Consider the following 23,253-nt stretch of genomic DNA (forward strand, 5'->3'; position numbering starts at 1 on the left):
ATCCAGGATTGTCTATGATTCAAAAACAAAAGGCATCAAAAGAACTTAAAAAACAAAACAAAATGGTGAGAGAGAAAACTGTATTTTAGAGGCATAAGGAAAAAGAGAGATGATTACAAGTGACATTCATATAACACTTTTATATATGTATGTAGCACTTTAAATATAGTATCTATCCCTTAAAATGGGGAACAACAAATATATTACTTTTTTGAGAAGAGATACTTGAATTTGTCAAAAAGATAAAACTACAGTTTCCTTTGACTGTATGGGGCCCCTTTCCCTTTTTTCATAAAAACTGTTTCATTAATCTTTGTGCCATAACCATAAAAAAATATAAAAATTGAATAACTAATATTCATAAAAATAAAAGGAGAAAAGTATATAAAATCATATATTTTATTTGGAATTATAAGAAAAAAGTTACTAAGTTTTTCAAAAGCTTTGATCCAGAGATCCTACTACTATTCTTTCCTTTACTCTAAAGTGGTTCCTGATAGACTGAGAAGCCTCCAAATATATAAGAAGATATGTTTTCATGACAACAAAAAACTCTAGACAAAAATAGGTGGCCAAGAAATGGGAAATGGTTGAAAAAATTATGGTATATGAATGGAATACTGAAACATAAGGAATAAAAAAGAAATGAAGGATTATGAGAAAAACAAGAAGATTAGAATGAAATGATAAAGATGGAAAAAGAAGAGCCAAAAGAACATACAGAATGGGGGCAGCTAGGTGGCGCAGTGGATAAAGCACTGGCCCTGTAGTCAGGAGGCCCCAAGTTCAAATCCGGCCTCAGACACATAACAATCACTAACTGTATGATTCTAGGCAAGTCACTTAACCCCTACTGCCTCCAAAAGAAAAAAAAATAAGTGTTGCTCTTAAAAAGAAAAAAAAAGCTTCAAAGAACATACAGAATGACTGCAACATTATAATTACTATAGAGAGGCAACAAAAAGATAGTGAACCCGTCACATGTTATTCCTATTCCTTTTCAATCAATAGTGTAATTGTTTTTGTTGTTAGGAAATGTATTTTGTAAGGGAGTTTGCTTTAATCTGTTCAAACAAAAAAAAATGTACCAACAAAATTTGAAAAATGAATTTAATTCCTTTGATGTATATTCTATCAGATAATACATTAGGTAAACAGCAATACTGACAGTTGCCATTGTCAATATCAGGCCTGAAGAAACAGAAATTGGAATCATTCATGCACTGTTTATTCGGAGGACTTATTTATTGTAATTTTCTCAATTATTTATTCATTAGTCACCTCCCCATGCTATTATAATTATATGGACAGAGACAATGATGGGTATATGTACAGCCATGCTTTTAGCAATAGTCTAAGCAATGCAACAACATCCTGAGTCATACTCTTGTTTACTAACAGGAAGGTGATTCACTGAAAGTAATTTGAATACTATAAAGCCAGAAATATTTCATCACAATTTAAGCGCAGAGTTTTATATACCTGAAAATGATTTTAATATAAAAGAAAAAATTTTAAAAGCTCAGAATCTCTCATTTTATGAAAGTGGCCAGCATTTTCATTCTAATACAATACATAAAATAGCACAATAGGGAGTTTGGAATTTTTCAGTGAGAACCCCTTTTATATCTATGAATTATTATATTTGTTTTTATTATTGTAATCAGAATGTATTAACACTTACCAGCTGATGAAGCAAGAACATCTTTGCAGAGTTTTAGCCAAAAAGAAAGCTTTCCCACTGCCAGTGATGTGATCATATGACTCAGGGTCTCTTTGATATCCTGGCACAACCTCTGATCAGACTCTTTGTCTAGTAAGTTCAGCAATGCCCCCTCAAGGCCCACTTCCCGGATATTAGCATCTGGTAAGAAGAAAATACACAATCTGAGTAACACAGAAAACAAAACTGTCCTATCAGAAGCATACATCCAGAATTATTCAAATACTATTTATATGTCTTGGCAAAATCAAGTTTTCAATTACTGTGGCTCATTTACTGGGATTTATTTTATTTTATTTATTTTAGGCAATTGGGGTTAAGTGACTTGCCCAGGGTCACACAGCTAGGAAGTGTCAAGTGTTTGGTCTGAGGCCAGATTTGAACTCCTACTGACTTCAGGGCCAGTGTTCTATCCACTGTGCCACCTAGCTGCCCCTCTGGGATTTATTTTAGCTGCTTGATGATGTTTTGGGCTGGACTAACAGATCCCACAGAACTATTTTTGAGTACTCTCATTGAGGAATACCTCTTTTATAGGCTAAATATGTATCCATTAGTTATTTCTTATTTTATATTGGGCTTTCTTCTCAATAAACATTTATTTTAAAAATATTCATCTATTTTTTTTTCATATATCCAAAATTTCTCCCAATATTGCTTGAACTTGCCCAATATGTTATCCCATATAACAAAGAATATTTTTTAGAAGAAAAAAAAACGTAAAACTGATCAAAACATTGAAAAAGCCTGAAAATAAATGCAATGTTCTATACCCACAGATCTCCCACCACTGCAAAGAAGTGGGTGGGATAAGGGTATCTGTTTATCTCTTCTTTGGGATTATGCTTGTTTGTAATTTTGCACCATTCCTTTTTATTATTCTTTGTTGTTCTTTCAATTTACATTGTTGCAGTATCATGTATATCATTTACTTGTCTCTGTTTATTTCACTCTACCTGAGCTCATGTAAGTCTTTCCATGCCTCTCTATATTTATCCTATTACATGACATTCACTTACCACCATCTGTGTAGCTATTCCCCAATTTATGCATATCTACTTCGTACCCTGGGCTTTCTCTTGAAGACACTCCATTTCCTTCTACTCTTTTCCAATGCTGGCCGCTCCTTTTGGTTGTTTTTACAATGTTCATTTAGAGTATAAATTACTCTCTTGGTACTGTCCACTTTACTCTCTATCAGTCTATATGTCTTTCTATGTTTCTCTGGAACTGTCACTTTATTTTTTTAAAGATTGATATTATTCTATTATATTCAAATATCATAATTAGTCCAGTCATTTCCCAATTGATTACTGTTGGTCAGTCACGTCCGACTCTCTATGACCCCATTTGGGGTCTTCTTGGCAAAGATTCTGGAGTGGCTTGCCATTTTCTTCTCCAGCTCAATTTGCAGATGATGAAACTAAGGCAAACAGGGATAAGTGACTTGCCCAGGGTCACACAGATAGCAAGTGTCTAAGGCCAGATTTGAACTCAGGAAGATGAGTCTTCCTGACTCTAGGCCGGGCACTCTATCCACTTCACCACATACCTGCTGTCCCACTTGATTGGCACATCTGGACTTGACCATAGATTTTTTTTTTTAACCTTTTTCTTCCTTTAACCTTCCCTTTATTCTCCTCACCACAATGCTGTAGTTATTTTGCTTATGATAATTCCCTCTCCTATTTTGAACTGCCTCATAATATCTACCACTCTCTTCCTTTCTCTGCCTATTTCTCTTCTGAGTTCAATGTATTTCTGTACCATGCTCTTTGTGTATATGAATGTGTTCCATCGTCCTTTATCTGGCTCAGATGAAAGTAAGGTTCATGTGATGATTTCCTTTCCTTCATGTTTGCATAATTTTATGTCATCCACCCCTATTATATAATTTTGAATTCCCTCTCTTCCACCTGTATTATTTAAGTTTCTCTATGACTCTTGAAGACCATCCATCTCTGAGATGACAACTGTTTATTCTCTTATTATTATCAGGTAAAAAATCCATCATCCTACAATCCTTTCCAACTGATCAAATGTTTGTAGTTTTCTATTTTTCTCTTCCCTTGGTTATAATGCCTTATCTTTTAGAATATCACATCAAGCTCTCCTCCTTTGCAAATGGCAGCTGCCAAGTCTTATGTGATACTGATTGTCTTTCCTGAGTACTTTAAGTCATACTTTATGGCTGTTTGGAGTACTTTTTATTCGACCTGGAAGTTCGAGGTTTTGGCTATGATGTTTCTGAAGGATTTCAGGAGGGGGTAAGGGTTTCTCACTCACTGTGATCTACTTAATGGTGATAGTGACAGGGCAGGGGTCTCCAGAACTGTTTTCCATTAGTTTCCATAGTGTGGAGTTCATAATGATTGAGCTGCTTTATGAAAAGTAGTACTGAGCTTCTGGGAGGCTCACAACTAGCTGAGAAATAGAAATCTTAATTACTTTTCAATGAGATGGGGCAAAAAGAAAAAAGGATTCTTTAGGCTTTGGTCACCATGAAGAAGAGAAAGGATGTGGTTGCCTCTCTACTTGGGTCTGTCACTGGCAATGGGACATCAGAAAGACACAATACTATTTTGGGGCCAGGCAATTCCCCATGGTTCTGAATAAGCTCTGCAGCTATGGTTGTATATGGGGTCAAGGAGAGGTCAGATGAGATTTTGGGGTCAAGAATCCAGACTCCCTAGGCCCAGGTGGGCTCTCTGGGCTTGTGTTTAGTGACAGTTCTCTAGCATAAGGGAATCATCTCCTGGGAGGACATATGGTTCCCCCATTGACCCATGCATTTTTATGGCTCACAGTCCCATACTCCCTCAATGTAGGTGAGGGTGTTAATAGGTTAAATCCTTGTCTGAATACCCAGTTTATATCTTAAAAAACAAACAAAAAAGGGCTTCTGGGCCAGCCAGAAATGTTGGGGAAAACAAACTCTTTAATAAGTTTGAGTACTCAGAACAACATGTAAAATAATGGGAATCAGTTCAATGCAAAGCTTTATTACAAGTAACAGGGAGATACTTTGACATCTGATGGGCCTATGTAGATATATAAAATGGAAAGTAGGTAATAAAGGGACTTAAAAACTACTGTTCCTTAACCCAAAAAGGCAGGAGAATGAGAGGTGATGGACAGATATTGCTTGTTGTGTCAGGGTAGACAACACAAAGGTTGAGGTTAACTTAGATTCTAAAACTCCAGGGCACAGGCCAAAGTGGCTTCCTACACATTTGTAGTCATAATCGATCCCCTTCTTCAGGTAATTTTTTTCAATATTTTTCTTTTCTATGTCTTTTTTCCCCTAACATATATGGTGGAGTTTAGGTGGTATTTCTTAATTCTTGAAAGGATCTGGGTAGAGCTAATTACCTTAGTTATTTACTGCTTAGTCATACAGTCCTCATGGTTATGCAGATTATTAAGAAATCTGTACATCTAGTCATAGTTTCTATTCATAAAGTAGATCTTCAAATATATGAAGACAATTAAGTCTTCTCATTTCCAGGCTAAACAACAACTAATTCCTTTAACTGATAATCATGTAGCATAACCTCAAGGATCTTGACCACTTTATTCTCTTCTGGTTATTCTTTAACTTATGTTTTCCAAAACCATTATCTGGAACCCATGTCTCTTCTTTTTTTTTTATTTTTAGTTTTTATTGAAATTCTTAATTTGCTTATCTATGTTAATGCCTTTCAAATGTAAGTAAAGTCCTTTTCATTGGTACAAATGGATTAAATGCTGGTTCCAAACTGACTTGTCTATAAGTTGATAGGATGTATATAACCTGAAAAGTGAGTAGGTATCCTTTTTTTAGATAACTTTTTATTTGTACATTCTGTGATAGTGTACAGAAATCCTAACACAAGTTGTTTTTCTGATACATTATTCAACGGACCCACAAACTGGTTGTCATCACTTCTTTCAGCACACAATTAGGGAAGAAGCAGATTTATTCTAGACCTTTTCTTCTTTCATACTCTAAAATATCTTCTTCACGTTGGTGGAGGAGGAAGGCCCGCAGGCCTGCAGTAGTGCCCAAGGTTAGTATAACTTTCAGTCAGTTGGGTTTCTCATTTTGGTTGCCCCGAATGTAAAATGCTGAACGAACCAGAGTGTGGCGTGGAAGCTGGGGCCCAGAGAGGAGCTGGGACAGCTGCGGTAGCAGCATCAGGGCCAGCGCCATCTTGGTCCGCACATCCCCATGTCTCTCTTAATATAGTTTAAGAACACATTAGTCCTTTCAGACTACCCTCTTAAACTCCAGGTGTGTTTCCAACTTCTTGACAGATATTTTTCCAGGTAGATATCTTGCTGGTACCTCAAATTCAAAATGTCCAAAAGTGAATTGTATCCTTAAGCTCCCTCCATTGAAAACTTTCTGGTCTCTGTTGTATTTGACTAAATTTGAAATGATAAATCAGTATTTTATTCTTTCTTCTTTCTCTTATGCCTATACGATGTTGCTAAATCTGTTTCTGTATCCACAACATCTCTTGCATCTATCATCTTTTTTTCTACTGACAATGTTACCATCTTAGTTCAGGCCTCATTACATATTATAGTCTCTTAATTGGTCACTCTGCCTCCAGTCCCTCTCTAGCCTTCACAGGTGTTAAAATACTCTAAGGCAGAGGTCTGATCATATCACTCTTTTGCTCAAAAACCTTAAGGGACTCACTATTGCCTTGAGGACAAAAGAGACTTCTTAGTCTATGCAAGACCTTCCACAACCTGATTCCAATTTGCTTTTCTATTCCTCTTTTATATATCCCCATTTATTCTCTATATTCTCTCCAAACTGGATTATTAACTGTTCCATGAACTCAATATATCATTTTCTATCTCTCTGCATTCACAATGAATATCTTCCACACCCAGAATGTACTCCTTTCTAATTTCTGTCTTTCAGAATCCTTATTTTCACTCAAAGTTCAATTCAGGCACCAACTTCCCTAACATCACCAGCTCAAAATGTTACCCCCTCTTCAAATATTCCAAGATGCTTTGTCTGGATAATATTTATCCATATATAGCATATCCCATATTTACCACTGCATTATTATATGTATTAGTTTTTGTGTTATATCTCCTGTATAATTTACTCCTTTAGTAAATCCTGTATAATTTTCTCCTTGAGAGTACAAGCTATTTCAATTATCTTGAAACCTCAATATCTAACATGATGGTTTGCATGGAGTAAGGGCTTTAGACATGTTTGATGAAGGATAGGACTAGGATTAAAAAGGAATATGGGTAGTGTACCCAATTTGCTTTGCTGACATTGTAGAAACTGTGTTACAAATGTTATCATTAGCTTCTATAATGATGTGATCTAAGATTTTGTATATTCTGAATGAGAAAGTGTGCTTTATTGTTTTATTGAAAGATATATTCAGTAGTTCTAGGAATTTTACCAGTGAGAAGTAAATGAAATATAAAGCACTATCAATAGTACACTGCCTGACTAGATGGGAGCTGCAGTATACTTTGGCAGTGAGCTTTTATAAAGTTAGGTATCCTTTCTGGGTAAAAATAGTCAACTTAGTAAGGATCATAGAAAGATTATCTAATAACTTTTGTGTTCTGTTGTGGAAGAACCTGGACTAGAAAGATAAATGGGCAGTGTCAGGATTAAGCAAATTCAAGTTGGAATGAAGGCTTTAGTTAAAAAAAGAAATGACAACATACTATGTGTTAAACTTATTATGTATCAAAGGTTGTTACTGGTGTACTAATGCATTATAGCTCTGATATAGTAAAGATAGGAAGATTAGTGAAAAGTTTATAACCTATAAAGAAATGTGAAGGCAGTTTGAAAATTATAGCAAAGAAACCTAAGTTCTTTTGATTATTTTCTGGCTAAGTTGTCCTTTAATTTATCTACAAGTCCAATTCACTTACATCTCTGTTTCAAACTCGAGGATTATATATTTTTAAATATAATTTAGAGCCCAATAAAACTAGTTTCTTTTTCTAATTGAATCCAAAAATCCAAAAGCGCTTAAAAAAAAAAAAACTAAGGTCTTCTGTCATTTACATATTCGTTAGATGTTTCTGATGGAGATTTTGATAGTAATTGCTTCTTGTGATTGTTTTAGGGTAAAAACTAGAAACTAATTTGTTAAAAAGCATGTGATCATGTATAGATAATTTAAAAGGAGAAAAAATAGGAACTTAAGATTATGGAGGATATTCACTCATTAATTATTACTTGGGAAAAAGACATTACCTGGAATTAAGTCTTCTCTGCTGTCCTTAGCAAGAACAACAGCATGTTCTGAAACCTCAGCTGCCTCCCTTTGCACAATCTGACGTAAACAAGCTAGTACTGCTCTTCTCAGTAACAAGTAGGAGCTACAGAGATTCACCTAAAAAAATGCAACACACAAAGAATAAATAGGCTTAAATTCTCAGTGGTACTACCTTGGTCTGATACACTGTTCATTCACTCACTCAACAAATGATTTCATGATCCCCTCTTTAACTTCAATTAACCCTTCCACACTGCTGTGTTAAACATAAGAATGTGACATCCAATATTCATAAGACTATAAAATGCAATGCTAATTTGTACTATTTCTACTTTTTGGAAGCAGCTTTAGATTTTGTGACTATATTTAAGTATTTGAAATACAATAAGTATAAAACATTCAGAATATTAAAACTACAGTTTAGAGAGGCAGAAAAAATTCAAGTAAATGACAGTTTACAACAGCAAAAAACTCAAGATTCAGTTAAAACAAAAAAGAGTTACAAAAAGAGAGGTAAGAAAAAAATTGTTTGCCGTTTATTTAGTAGTCATGTTATTTTTCTTGTCCACTGTATGTTTATGTGCCCTGATATCTGTTCATTCCAAGATAGTCTACCAAAGTATTTTTTTAAAAGATTCTTTTTAATAGACAAGGCCACTTCTGTTTAAGGTACTTTGAATATTGTCCAATGTAAAATCATTCAGAAATGAGCAATTATTTTTTTTAAAATGTTAAATTAATGTATAGATGGAAAATTCATTTTCAAAGAAAAGCAGAGGTATTTTTAACCTAAAACCACAATAAGGCTCTATCTTTTCAAAGAGGAAAGGGTCAGGTAGTTAAAGAGATAGCAGCTTTGTAACCAGCTTCCAAATATTTCCACTTCAACATCATAACTAAATTTCTTATTCTTTATTATGCAGGACTATGTAAGCATTATTACAATGTGGCTAGTAAATAACAAAGGACAATTTAAATATATCTTAAATTATTAGTTCTTACTAATTCTGAGACTTCCAGTAATAGAAATAGATTTTAATTTGGGTGAATCCATGAGTAGATGGAACAGAGTAAAAAAGAGTCATACTTACGAAATTTACTTTAATATAACCATAATACTCATTAATTAGAAACAATTAAAATGTCCCCTTGAATACTGGTTCTCAAAGCAAAATTTAGGAACCATTAGCATAATTCCTGCAGGGTGCCTTGAGGACTGTTGTTGGGTTAAAGATGGAAAATAGGAATAGGATGGGTGAATTAGTTGTAGATAGTATTGGGCACTCTGAAAAGAAAAAGAATACTAGGCAGTAACTGCTTTTTGGGGAAAAAAATGCTTCATATTTGTACAAGTATAAGGCATAGAACTACTGGTGCTAAGATTCAAGAAGAGAGAAAATAATTGTAAAGAAAACTTAAAGAGGAGATCATTAAAATGAAAGAATTTCCCAAAATTTATGAGAAGTGAAATGATATAATGAGCCAATACTCCAGCTAAGTGAAATATCTCTTGCAAAAGATCTTTAACTAATACCATGCCAGTCATATATATTAGATATCAGTTCAAGAAAACTAGTTCATGAACTAACAAAAATGTTAAAACACAAACAGAACAACTATTTTCATGCCTAGGATTAATTATGTACTTAAGAAAATATATTTTAAATTTTTAAAACTGCCTCTCAATATCTCTGGCAAGTTGGATTTTAAGTGTACAAACAAGACCAATGCAATGATTACTTAAGCTGGTCAAACATTTCCCAGTAAGGGCATGCTTAAAGTGACTGCCAGCTAATTATAAAAGAGCATCCCAAGTCAGGATGCCACATGAGGCAAATCAGAAGGTTTCATAATGCTACATCATTCTCCAGCAGGAACAGGAAGAAAAGGGGCTAAGGCAAACAAACAAAGCAAGCAAAATATACGAATTAAACTGCAACCTCATTTCTTTTTTGCAATGAATACATAAAGTCAAACTGAAACAAAATTAAATAGATAAAAAGAGCAAGTGTACCAGCTGGACAAAATTGGAAAGGGTTTCTTTAGGGTGCCATGAAACAAACACCATAGAGCATGCTACACATACTGCATTTTGCATTAATGATTAGTTGAACAAAGAGATGCCAGGAAAAACAAGAACAATTACAACAAAAACCCAATGCAGACATCACTTCAAACTCTCCAAAAACTTAGGAGTCAAGGGTCAGGGACCTACCAACACAGAATTATCCAACAAGATCTCCTGCACAAAAACAAATGACAAACTGGTCATGACAAAACCAAAAGATAAACACCAGGATGATGTTGACATTATTGAATACAAATATTGTTGAACATCATTCAAATTTGCTTAGCCACATCTCAAAAATATCCCACAAATTATTTATTTGGACTTTGTTATATCAAAAGGCAAAAGATCATGAAAATGCTCAACCAAGAGGAAACTCAAATAATGCAAAATAAACTTACCAAATTAACAGGAAAATGTAGTATGTTTGCAAAGTTTGAATTTCTGGGTGAAGCCTCACTATCTAAAATAGATCAAACAAGGTTCTATGGAGGTATAAATGCTGGCAGAATGGCCAGCAAATAACATTTAGTGGTTTGTGTAACCAAGAGTTAATTATAGATTTATTACAATTAAAAGCAAATTTTTAAATTGCTACTATGTTGACTAGCTAGTAAAGCTAGGTAAAACTGAGGATGGAGGTTAAATATTATTCATTTAAAAAGATATTCTCCCTCACAGTGGATGGAATGTATTCTGAATACCAAGTCAGACACAAAATAAATATAGAACATAAAAATATTTCACAGAATCATAGACTTTCAAAGTCACAAGGAACCTCAGCGGCTGACCAGTCCTACCTAGGCTCTCAAGAGGACCTCCACTTTGATTTACTAAATGAGCCTTTTCATGAAGAATTCAAATGAAGGGGAAAAACCTACTATCTCCCAAAGCAGCACATTCTACTTTTTGGATACCTCTAATTGTTGGAAATTTTTCCTGACAACAAATCATTAATAACTCCGTTATACTACAAACACAACTTGAAAAATAGAAAATCCACTACCAATCATGCCTTGATTGAAAACCACAATAACAAAGAATGACCTTTTAAAATACTTAAAAAAAAAAGTTAACGTTGTAGTAAAAGATTTTGGACACAATTTCTGAAAATGTAATAAAAGTCTTAAGAAAAAGAAGAAAAGTAACCGAGCATATAAACTTTCAACTGAGATTTTTCTCAATATTTCTAAATGTTCTCATGGTAAAGATCTGACCATGTCAGTAGTCTCTTTATCTTTTCTCTACCTGGAAAAGGTCAAAAAAGAATTAGAGTGTAAACTCATTGATGACAGAGACCACAGTTTATTTATCTTTTTATATAACATTCATTTGTACATAGATATATACACTAAATGTTAAAAGAACTGAGTTTGGTTGGTTCTTGTTTGCCAAAGTATTTGGTCTAACTATGCATATCTGAACTGCCTCTACTATGTAAAGGAATTCAAGTGGTAGATTTAAAAAGACATTATAAAAAGGACCTACATGTACAAAAATATTCATAGCAGCTCTTTTCATGGTGGCAAAGAATTGGAAATTGAGAGGATGCCCATCAATTGGGGAATGGCTGAGCAAGTGTTGGTATATGAATGTGATGGAATACTACTGTGCTATAAGAAATGATGAACAGGCTGACTTCAGAAAAATCTGGAAAGACTTGTATGGTCTGATGCTGAGTGAAGTGAGCAAAACCAAGAGAACGTTGTACTCAATAACAGCCACGTTGTGTGATGACTAATACCGATAAACTTAACCCTTTCTGGCAATACAAGGATCTAAGATATCTCCAGAGGCCTTGTGATGGAAAATGCTATCCACACCCAAACAAAGAACTATGGAAGCCGAATTGTTATTTTTTTTCTCTTCTGTTGAGTTCTGTTTCCTCTTTCTGATGGTTCCTCCTATTGGTTTTAATTTCTACTTACAACATCACTAATGTGAAAATATGTTTAATATGAATGTAAATGTATAGCTTATATCAGATTGTGCGCCGTCTTGAAGAGGGTGGTCGGGAAGAAGGGGGAGAAAAATTTTAAACTCAAAAGCATATGGAAGTGATTATTGATAAATCAAAATAAATTAATAAAAAAATTAAAAAAAATAAATTCTAGCTAAAGTGAAAAAAAAAGACATTATAATAGTTCATAGACTCAATCCACTTCAATTAAAAAAGATTTTTACTAAGCACCTACTATATGTAAGATACTGTGGTAGGCCTTCAGTATACAAAGGCAAAATTCTAAAAGACAATACTTAACAAGCTCAAAGATTTTAGTGTAAATTCTACTGCTGTGACACAATATTCAAATAAATATACAATCATGTAAAGCAGGAGAGAGCACTAACAATAAGGGGAATGAGGAAAGCTGAAAACATATGAAGACATGTAATGTGAAATGTCTGAGAAGGCTGGCTAGAACCAGAGTATAATACATTAAATATGAGGCTTTAGATTTTGTGCTTTACCCTAGAGATTATAAGGAGCTACTGGATATTTTTGAGTTGATTAATGAAATCCATGCTTTCAGATGATTATCCTGGCCATTGTTTGGAGGAAGGGCTGGAGAAGGTAGAGACTAGAAGCAGGGAGTCAAGTTAGGGATTTATTGTAACAGTACAGGAAAAAGTAATAAGCCTGAACTAGGAGTATACACTCAAGTGAGAAGGGTATCAAAACAATAAAAGGAGGAGAGAATATGCGAGGTAAGGGAGTGAACAACAGTGCCAAAAGTAGAAAAAGATAAAAAAGAACAGGGATTAAGAAAAAGTTATCAGATTAAGCAATTAAGAGATTGCTAGAAACCTTGGGGAGAGCTGTCACAGGTGAGCAGTGATCAAAAGTAAGAATGGTAGGGAAGAAGCAGTGAATAGTTGGTCAGGATGAGAACCCAATAAGAGCAGATGACCTTTTCCATATGTTTGGATAAGAAAGAGTAGAGGGACATAGAATAATATCTTGATGGGGTGGTATGGTGGAAAGAAGGTTGCTTTTTTTTTTTAAAGGATAGATGAGATGAGAATGTATTTGTAATTTGCAGGAAACAAGTTAGTAGAGAAGGAGAGACTGAAGATGAAAGTGGGTGATTAAAGTGGTTAAACTCCTGGAGGACAATGGAGAACACAAGTAATGGGGCTGTCCTTGGCAAAAAATAGAGCCATTTCATCACTACAGACTGGCCCAAAAGAGAAAGGAATGGAAGATGATAAAGAGGGATTTTGAACTGTAAAACAGGAGAAGAGGTTGTCTGTAATAGATGCGGTGACAGAATCTATTTTCTTAGTAAAGCAGGAGGCATCCTACTCTGCTGAAAAGGAGATGCAGAAAGTTTGAGGAAGGGGCAGTTAAGTGGCACAGTGGATAAAGCTCCAGCCTTGGAGTCAGGAGGACCTGAGTCCAAATCCGACCTCAGATCAGACACTTGACACTCACTAGCTGTGTGACCATAAGCAAGTCACTTAATCCCAATCGCCTCACAAAAAAAAAAAAGTTTGAGGAAACAAAAAATGTTTGAAATATTTACAATGGGGAGTATAACAAGAAAGAATTTTATTTGGATGCTGCATTACAGCAATGAAGGCCCAGTTGACATTAGATGATATAAATTTTTCATGTATCCAAAGAAGTACAGTAGCCCACAATTAGGAGTAAAAGAAATGCAAATCAGAGGTTAACCTAGAATTGGAGTTTAGAAAGACAAGAAGGAAAAAGTTTTTTTGCTTTTACAAGTACAGAATGGCAGTAACCCTAATCAATACCCAAATAAAATAAAATCCAAACTGAAAAGAATCTGGAAACACCAATGATGACTGTTCATCAATACTGTTATAAGGCTGGGATTTGTAAATGGTTATTCAGATATGAAAAGAAAAGATAGTTATATGCCAGGGTGGGGGGTGGGGATGTGTGTGACTTTTCAGGTAAAATAAAGTCCTATTTGTATATGATGAGTTTTTCTGAGATAAGTTTGGCTGAAGCCATAAAGAATCTGACTTTGTTATACATATTGCTCCCAAACTTAAACTAGAGTTCTATTTGAATGCCTTATCATGATGTGTAGGTAATCCCATTTCAGAAAAGCACAAGCTATAATTTTTCCTGGTGGAAAAGGTTTTAAGTGTAGGCTTAGCTACTGTTTTCAAGTCAGTGGGACCAATCTGCTTAAGTCTGGGCAGAATGGGCATAAGCTAAGGATCTGCTTTGGTCGTAGCAACTTACAAGTTACATTTACAACTCCTAAAGCAGAGAGGCTGGTGGAGGAAATGCCCACGTCAATAAAATTTTTGATTGCTTAAGTATAAGCATTGTTATGAAAACGAGTGTAAGAAGAAATGAAATTGAAACTTCATAAAAAATGAGAGCAATTAGCAAAATTCAGAATGGTATAATGGGAAGTGGGACATACTTCTGGTTTTGAATAGAGTCCAAATTAAACTCAATTTCAAAACCTGAAGTCAGAGGACCAAGTGTTCTAGCTCCAGGTTTTAATAAATAGTTATATGACCTCGGATGAGTTACTTAACTTCCTCCATTACTTTATCTGTAAAGATAGATGGTTTCTAAGGGTCCTTACAGCTCTAATATTCTGTGTTTCATTCTGGGCTTCAAATTCACAGATTTGTAAAAGAATATAAAACTAAACACACTTCTTTGGTAAATCCTTAAGTTTGGTTTCTTGTAATATATTTCTTTAACATGAAAACAAGATTCAAAGCAAAGCTCAGAAGGATATGAATAATATCGAACATTTTTTATTCCTTTAAAGCATAGTGTTATAACTGATTATTCCCTGGGTATATTGCTGTAACAGATATTATCAAAGCATACTCAGAAACCCAAACCAAAAATTATTTTTTGTTCGGAACTATACATCATTTATTTTTATTAAACTGAGTAATAAGAACTTACAATTATGTATTGTTTTAAGGATTAACAAAAATTTTACTCAGAACAAATTTGTTAAGTAGGTCTTGTAAATACTGTTATCCCTATTTCAGATATTAAGAAACTGAGGCTAAAATAGGTTGTAACTCATCTGGGCTCACAATAGCTAATATGTGTTTGGTTTTATGGCTCTAAGATCAGTGCTCTTTGGACAAGTACCACATTTTCTACATGTTTGTAGACTCCACCGTGCTTAGTACAGTGCTGTACACATAGTAGCCACTTGATAAATATTTGTTGAATAAATGAATATTTCATACATTTGGCTTAACAAACCATTAATCTAAGCCCTGAGCTTTTGGGCATGAGATGGAAGGCATGATTTTTAAAAAATGAACTAATGTAATTTAAGACATATATGAAGACTTAAGAAAGAACAGAATCAGAGAAAGCTAAACATTATACTAATACAATATTCCTGAGAATTTAAAAAATGATTTAAGATAAATTTTAAGAAATTTCAAATAAAAGAAGGGAATAACACATTTAAAATTTTATACTTACACAGAGGCAGCTGACCAGACTAGATAAATTGACATAACGAGGAGCAAACATATGAAGTTGCTGAAGACAAGATATGGCTTGAGCTTGAACAAGGCAATCTGGATTATCCTGCATTACTGCACATCCCAAAAGACAGGATGTCCGTAAAGTAGAAACTGCAGTACTGCTACCTAAAATAAAAAGAGAAATCTTTTAATAAATGGGCCTATGATGTTTCAAGTTATGCCATTTCATTATTAAGATGCACAAAAAGGGTGGCATTTATTTATTTCTGACTGAAAATAAAATTATTGAAGTAAAATTTATTCTAAGAAAAATGGTTGATGCTGTGCTATTTGGTGCTATTATGAAAAAATTAAAGTCTCATTCAGAAAATAAGGGGTTGATTCAATAAGATATCAACAATCAATGCACTTAAATCAAATCACCTGAAAATCACATCAATTTTTTTTTTCCCTGAACAGCCAGGGTTGCAATTAGCAGATAACCTCAGCGGTGGAATTGTTACCATGTACGTTGCATTAGTTCAAAGGCACTTTCTATCACTAAACATATATTCCTCTGGTTCTGAACAGACTAGAATGAACATATTAGTTTTGGGGGGTCCATTTATTTCTCTCATTTGGATGCTTTCCCATATTACATTAATGTTGATTCACAATAGTTCATATGAGCTACCAAAAGGTCAAAAGAGAACATTGCTGGACAAGTTGTGAAATATTTTTCTATACAGTGCACTGATTCAAAAAATATTTAAACATCACTACCTTATGAATGAATCATTTAAAAAGAAGTTATTCAAACCTTGCAACTCAGGGCCCAATGTAGTGATAAGTACATTCAAACATCGTCCAAGACTTTGGTGAACTTCAGCATGAGTAGGTGGAACAGTCAACAACAACATTAGTATAAGAGACAGGGTAGATTCCACATGTACATGGTACAGTGGGCCAGCAGAATCAATTATCAAAGAGAGAGAATGTAGTGCCCACGTCTGGGAAATTAGGGGGGAAAAAAGAACTGTTACAACAAAGAATATAACATTTAAAAAATATCATAGTAACATTAAATAACAGATCAAAGAAAAAAATTTTAAGAACTAGATTTCCTAAAAGCCCCTTGTCTCCATATCCAATAATGAACATCATGGATAAATATGAAAATGAAATTCAAGGCTATTTTCTTGAAACTAACTGAAGTAAAGGAATTCTATACTATTATCTTTAAACTAAGCACACAGAGCTCACTGCTCCCCCCATCTAGCCTCATGTTTGATTGTATATTTTGGAATGAAATACATATTTATATGCATCTTAATACTAATCACCGTAAAATAATTTGAAATTATATTACTGTCTATTAATAGCTTATTGCTTACATAGAGTATTGGTTTAAAGCCAGTTTAAACAATGGCTTCTGAAGAAACTTACACAAGGAACAAAAATCCTCTCACCCCATATTATTTTTGTAAACCAGTGAAGAATTTCACATCACACTAAACATAAAATAAAGTAAACCCTATGACAGAGAGAGTTAGAATATAAATTACTTTATGACAGTGTCTGTTGATTGACTGAATGCTTTCCAACCATTAAGTGAATATAATGTAGCAATACAACTTTTCATCATAAGGTGGTTAAAATGATATCCTCCTAAAGACTGAAACTGAAATATGAAACTTTATATTCAAAGGATTTTACTTGAATTCTTTTTTTTATGAGTGAATTTTTATTGAGAGAGGAAAATTTTCAACTTAAACAAAAGCAATTGAACAGTATATCTGCTGACACAAACATACTGTGGTCTCCAAGGCTTATTTTACAGAAGGCATATTTCACTTTGTCATCCCTAGCTCTGAAATACCAAACTTGTTTCCATTTTACCCAGTTCTTCCATATTTCTTCTAAAAAGGAAAACATAAGAACAGCAAAAAGACTACATAAATGGTTGGTTTTCATGCACATGGATATATTCTCTTTACTAAAGGAAATCCAAGTGGTGCTATAAGGAATGGAGACTTTTAAAAAGGTTCCTTGAGGGGAAGCATGAAGTTTAATTTTCTACATTTCTGCAGCATAACATTCTTTTCTTGCACTGTCTGATGTTCATAATGTTAAGTTGTCTCTAAGCAACTCTATAATAATGTTACTGTCTTTGTATGAGTCTTCATTCAGTATCTCGTCCTGGGTCAATCCAATCAAAAGCCCTTTCAGTCAAAGTGGAGGCAAACTCTAGGTTATTAAGGATCACATAGTAAAATACAGAAAAGTTAAGCATTAGCTGCAGGTAAACTGGATATACAGGTTACATCTCTTTCTTGGTGATGTCAAATGCTTCTTGATAAGCCCCTCAGAAATCATCAACTGTTTGTTTTTGATCATTACCACACACTACCTGAAACTGTGGAGGAAACAGTCTCTTTATTTTCATATAGAACACCTTGCTCTCTGGATTATTTGCTGTTAAAAATTTATCCAACACTTCTCTAGGATGGTGCAAATGGATCTTAGTTCATGCTCCACTTTTCCCCGGCAGTTATTAACCAGCTGTATCTTCTAGTTGGTGGTGGTTTTTTGCTCAATGTTGGAAATGATTCCAAGTTGACCTCTGCCCCATGAATATGTCCCTGTGCAGGCTCCAGAGAGTAGGCAGCACTCTTTATTAGAGAGGCTGGTCCCCTATTGCTTTTATGCAGGTGGCCATGTCATCACCATATTCAAGAAGCTTTGCCTTCTGAATTGTTAGTCTTCTCTATAGTGAACAGGTTATCAGTGGGATTACGGATAGTGGTAAGAATGGGAAGAGGGTTCTGGGCAATGGGAGAAGCAGTACAGAGGGTGGGAGTAGGAGAAAAGTCAACCCAGATCATGACTCCGTGAAAACCACCGCAATCAGCACCATTTTGATAAACGTTAAAGATACTCTTACCCTACCCCCAAGCATTCAGAGATGTATAATGCAGAGAAGCTTAATACCCCCAGCTCACAACCATTCCCTAGTCTGTTCTGCTTCCCTTCCAGTTTATGTTTTATGTTTATGAAACAAAACATAAAACTATTTATATTATCATAAAATTAACTACTATTCCAAAGATAATTTATTAAAAAGATAAATGTTGCCTTCATGACACTGAAAAATTTGGAAGTGTTTTGTTTTTTTTTTTTAGTCAATCAACCAAAGTTATTAAATAAGTATTCACTTTTTGCCTGTTAGACATTCACTAAATGGCCTGTGCAAATGAGCAGGGAGGAGAGGATTCAAAATAGTCTTTGATTTTGAAGAGATTAAAGTATAGTAGATGAGACAATATTATGTCATTAACTGCTGGATTGGTACAGACAATATATGTGATAGTACCTTCAGAGACTGTAGGCTGGGATTAGATAAAACTTCAGAAATGGTAGGTAGGACCTGAGTTAGAACCTGACAGCCAAGAATTTATAGCAAAGGAAAGAGCATCCCAACAGAAGAAGAAAGCAAAGGAAAACTCCAGAGGCAGGAATGAAAATAGCATTTATGTAGGGAAGATAGAGATCAGATATAATAGAGATCTGATGTAGTAGGAAACAAAGCTAAATAGTTTTGGTAGGGTTACTTGATGATGGAAATTAAAAGTCAGCCTGGGAGTTCTGATTTGATCCAAAAGGCCATCTGGATCCACTGTGGATTTTTTAAGCAAGTAAGTAACATTATACAGTAAATGTTTTAGGAAGATTAACTTGCAGGAGGAATTTGAATGGGGAAGAACCTGGAGATAGAGTTCAGTTATGAGGCTACAGTAGTAATCCAGGGATGAAGTAATATGTGCAGAGACTTAAAAATAGTGATATTAAGGATGGAAGGTAAAGGAAGAATATGAGAAATATTTCTGAAGGAATAATTAAAAGGTCTTCCTGATTGATCTGAAAAGCAAAGCAAACGAGAAAAGAGAAATACAAAATAATTTCAATATTTTAACTTGGAAATGGAAGCAATGGTACTATCACTGATGAAAAATGGTAAGATACATAGCAGATTACAATCTGTGGGATGATAAGTTTAATATGAGTTTGAGGTTTGATGTATGGAAAGGCCCAATAAATAAATAAAAGCCTAATCAAGGCTAGAAATGGCTTTGAAATTCATTACAGAAAAATATTTTCCATGAAGTGTCAACTCTTAAAGAAAAGAAAATCACTTATAGCACCTATAAAAAGCATGTTTCTGATGAAGGTATCAAATGGAGTACCTTACCTGTACATCAGGAGAAGTTCCGTCCTGTGACAAAGTATAAAGGATACCAATACAAGCACTCAAGTGTTGAGAAGACCCCATTCCTCCTAAATATCTATGCAGGGATCCCAGAGCCAAAGAATGTCCTGTTCTGGTTACCACATCCCTAGCTGATTTCAGTCTATTTTATGGAGGAAAAATACAAATAGAGAAATTTTTAAAAAAGGGAATACAATTATATTGTCATGCCAAAATTCCTGAATAAACATCATTGGTTATAAAAACTAGAACTTAGTTATAGTTGGGCAACATTTAGAAATGTTAACTGTACTGAACAGAGTAATACTTTAAAATGATGTAAAATTGTATAATTAATGATTCAGTCATCATCTTCTCATATTTCAATGGAATCAGCTTATCCATGTTTAGTCCTTTGCCACTGTTCACTCATGTTTATCTTTTTATGGTTCCCTCACTCTTGTGTTTCAATTTCAAAGTTTCTCCATGACTCTGATCTTTTCATCAGGAATGCTTGGAGTAGTACTCTATTTCATTAAAAATCCATTTCCTCCTCACCTACAGTATTACATTCACTTTTTCCAGGTAAGTTATTTTTGCCTATAAGTTGATTTCCTTTGCCTTCTGGAATATCATGTGGCAAGCTATCCACTCCTTTATAGTGGTGGCTGTTAAATTGTGTGAGATTCTATGTTTCTTTAATGCTTAAATTCCTTTTTTCTGAATATTTGCAGTATATTTTTTTTTGACCTGTAGGCTCTGGATTTTTATTAATGTTCCCGTGAGTTCCCATTTTGGGGTTTTTTTCAGGCAGTGAAGTGTTTTCATTCTATTTCCACTATGTCCTATGGTTCTAAGAAATTTGGACAGTTTCTTTTTAAGATGTAGGTGGATAGAGCACTAGGCCTGGAGTTTAAATCTGGTCTCACACACTTACTAGCTGGGTGATCCTAGGCAAGTCATTTAACCCTGTTTGCCTCAGTTTCCTCATTTGTCACATGAACTAGAGAAGGAAATGGCAAGCCACTCCAGTATCTTTGCCAAGAAAACCTCCCAAAAAGGGTCATGAAGGGTGAGACAGAGCTGAAAAACAACTGAACAACTACTTTTAAGATTTCTTGAAATATGATGGCTAGGTTCTTTTATTGGTCATAGCATTCAGATAGTCCAGTGACAAAATTTTTTTCTCCTAGATCTTTTCTCTAAGTCAACTGGTTTTGCTGCAAGATACCTTATATTTTCTTCTATACTTTTTTCCAGCCTTCTGACTTTGTTCTAATATTTCTTGTTGCCTCATGGAGTCACTGCCTCCCTTTCAATTCATTTGAATTTTCAGGGAGTTTGTTGCTTGGATAAAATTTTGTATCTCTTGCCAAGTTGTTAATCCCTTTTCAATTCTTTCTTCCAAAGCTCTCATTTCTTTTCCAATTTTTTCCCTCAAGTGCCTTCATTTAATTTATAAAAACATTTTAAACCTTTTTTTTTAACTCTTGTTTCATCTCTTCCAGGAATTCTAGTTGTGTTTGTGCCCAAGCTATATTTTTCTCTGAGGCATTGCTTGTAGATGTTTCAGGAGTCACACTCTTCTTCTGTGTTTGTGTCTTGAGCTTCCTCGCCATCACAATAGCTCATTATGATAAGGATTTTTTGTTGTTGCTGTTGTTGTTTGTCCATTGTTCCAACCTACTGCCTGATGCAGAATTAATATTAGAGCTAGGCTCTGTCACACTTCTGGAAGGAAGGCCTGGGATGATCCCATTGCTGTTTTGTTTTGTTTGTTTGTTTGGATTATAAAGCATTGTATTATTCCAGGATCTCAGAGACAGAGTGGAGACCTATAGGCTTTCAGTGTTCTCAAAGTAGTCTGATCCAGGGCAAAGTCTGATTGATGCTCCTCTGGTCTAAGCTCTGCAAGTTCCTGGACTAAGTTTGGGTCTGTGCAAAAGGAGACTACTGTGGCATTCAGTCTCCATCATCCAGCTGGAAAGCTGTTGGTAGAGAGCGGCAGAATTATAGGTTTCCCTTTGATCTTGGATGCCTATCTTGGTTATTCTTTTGCAGGAGAGGCTAGATGCTTTAAGTGAGATCCTGCTCCATACCTGAGCCATACCACTGCTGCTGGCTTCAGATCTTCCTCCTTTCTCCACAGTTCAAAGCCTCTCTACCTGGGAAAGTCACTTCCCTATACATGTTCCCTTCTCAATCTGTCCTGGATCTTTGACTTGGAACTGGGCAGTAGGTGACAAAGTTGCAAATTGGAAGTTGGTACCTGTCCCTGTTGCAGCAACCTGATATGGGTCTGAGAATACCCTGTATGAGTATGAGATTTCTTCTTTCTCTAGTACATCTCTTTCTGGGCACAAGTGCTTCATGACTAGCATGCTCCTGGCCAGTACTATTTCCAGTGTCTGAAGACCTAAATGTCTATCTCTCTATGTGGTAACAGGTGGAAAAATGACACACTGTGACTTTTTTTCCATTTTCTCATCAGGATTTGGCCTGATGCATTTTTCTAGATCAGTTTGGAGAAGTCTGAGAAGGAAAATTAACTATTCAGCTTCCTACCACCTTCGCTTTACCCCCTTTGAAATTATTTTAAATTAAATTACGGATGTTTTCTATGATTTATTTTGACAGGTCATCCATTTTTCAGGATTATTCTGTTTCTAATTAATTTTTAATTTTTACTTCAAGGCCTTTTATTGAATGTAATTTTTTTATTGTATTGTGGTCAGTAAAAAGGGCATTTAATATTTTTGCTTTTCTGCATCTGTTTGTGAAGCTTTTGTGCCCTATCACATGGTCAATTTTTGAGAAGGTGCATGCACAGCTGAGAAATAGGTATACTCCTCAGAAGTTTATCATATCTAACTTTTCTAAAATTCTGCTCGGCTCCCATTCCCTAAGGATGATAGAGTTCTAAGGAGTTATATGTATCACTTTCCTATATAAGACAAACATCTAATCTAGTTTAGTATTTTATGACTGCTCACTTATTATTATTTTTCTCATGATTCCTATGTATCTATGTCAGATTTTCTACTCAGCTATGGTCGTTTCTTCAGGAATATTTGGAAGTCCTCTATTTCTTTAAAGATCCATTTCTCCCTGTAGGATTACATTCAGTTTTGCTGGTCAAGTTATTTTAGTTGTAAAGTAAATTCTTTGCCTTATGGAATATCATATTCCAAACTCTCTGTTCTCGTACAATGGTGGCCACTAAATCTTGTGTGATCCTAACAGTGTCCCCCTGCTACTTAATTCTTCTTTTCTGACTGCTTAAATATTTTTTCCTTGACTTCGGAGTTTTGGATTTTGATTGTAATGTTCCTGGGAAGTTTCATTTGCAGTTTCTTTTAGAAGGTGACTGGTAGATCTTTTCAACCTCTATATTGCTTTTTGGTTCTAAGAAATCTGGGCAATTATTTTTGGTTATATTGGTTCTGTGCGTGCGTGTGTGTGTGCGTGTGTGTGTCTGTGTGTGTGTGTGTGTGTGTGTGTGTGTGTGTGTGTGTGTGTGTGT

At 34.8% G+C, this 23,253-nt stretch overlaps 1 protein-coding gene across 2 annotated transcripts in view; it reads right to left on the reverse strand.

Annotated features, from left to right (window-relative positions):
• HEATR5A (HEAT repeat containing 5A) overlaps positions 1-23,253 on the reverse strand; it is a 159,325-nt gene that overhangs the window by 51,711 nt on the left and 84,361 nt on the right. For both annotated transcript variants that reach the window (XM_027870004.1, XM_027870003.1), the window contains exons 19-23: positions 19,734-19,893; positions 16,305-16,494; positions 15,501-15,670; positions 7,962-8,100; positions 1,685-1,864 (exon numbers count right to left, since the gene is read on the reverse strand). In XM_027870004.1, coding sequence (XP_027725805.1) covers positions 1,685-1,864; positions 7,962-8,100; positions 15,501-15,670; positions 16,305-16,494; positions 19,734-19,893 — 839 coding nt within the window. The remainder of the gene's footprint in view (positions 1-1,684; positions 1,865-7,961; positions 8,101-15,500; positions 15,671-16,304; positions 16,495-19,733; positions 19,894-23,253) is intronic.

The sequence above is a fragment of the Vombatus ursinus genome, unplaced genomic scaffold, assembly GCF_900497805.2.
Source record: "Vombatus ursinus unplaced genomic scaffold, bare-nosed wombat genome assembly UNPS02014794.1, whole genome shotgun sequence".
Classification (NCBI taxonomy): Eukaryota; Metazoa; Chordata; class Mammalia; order Diprotodontia; family Vombatidae; genus Vombatus; species Vombatus ursinus.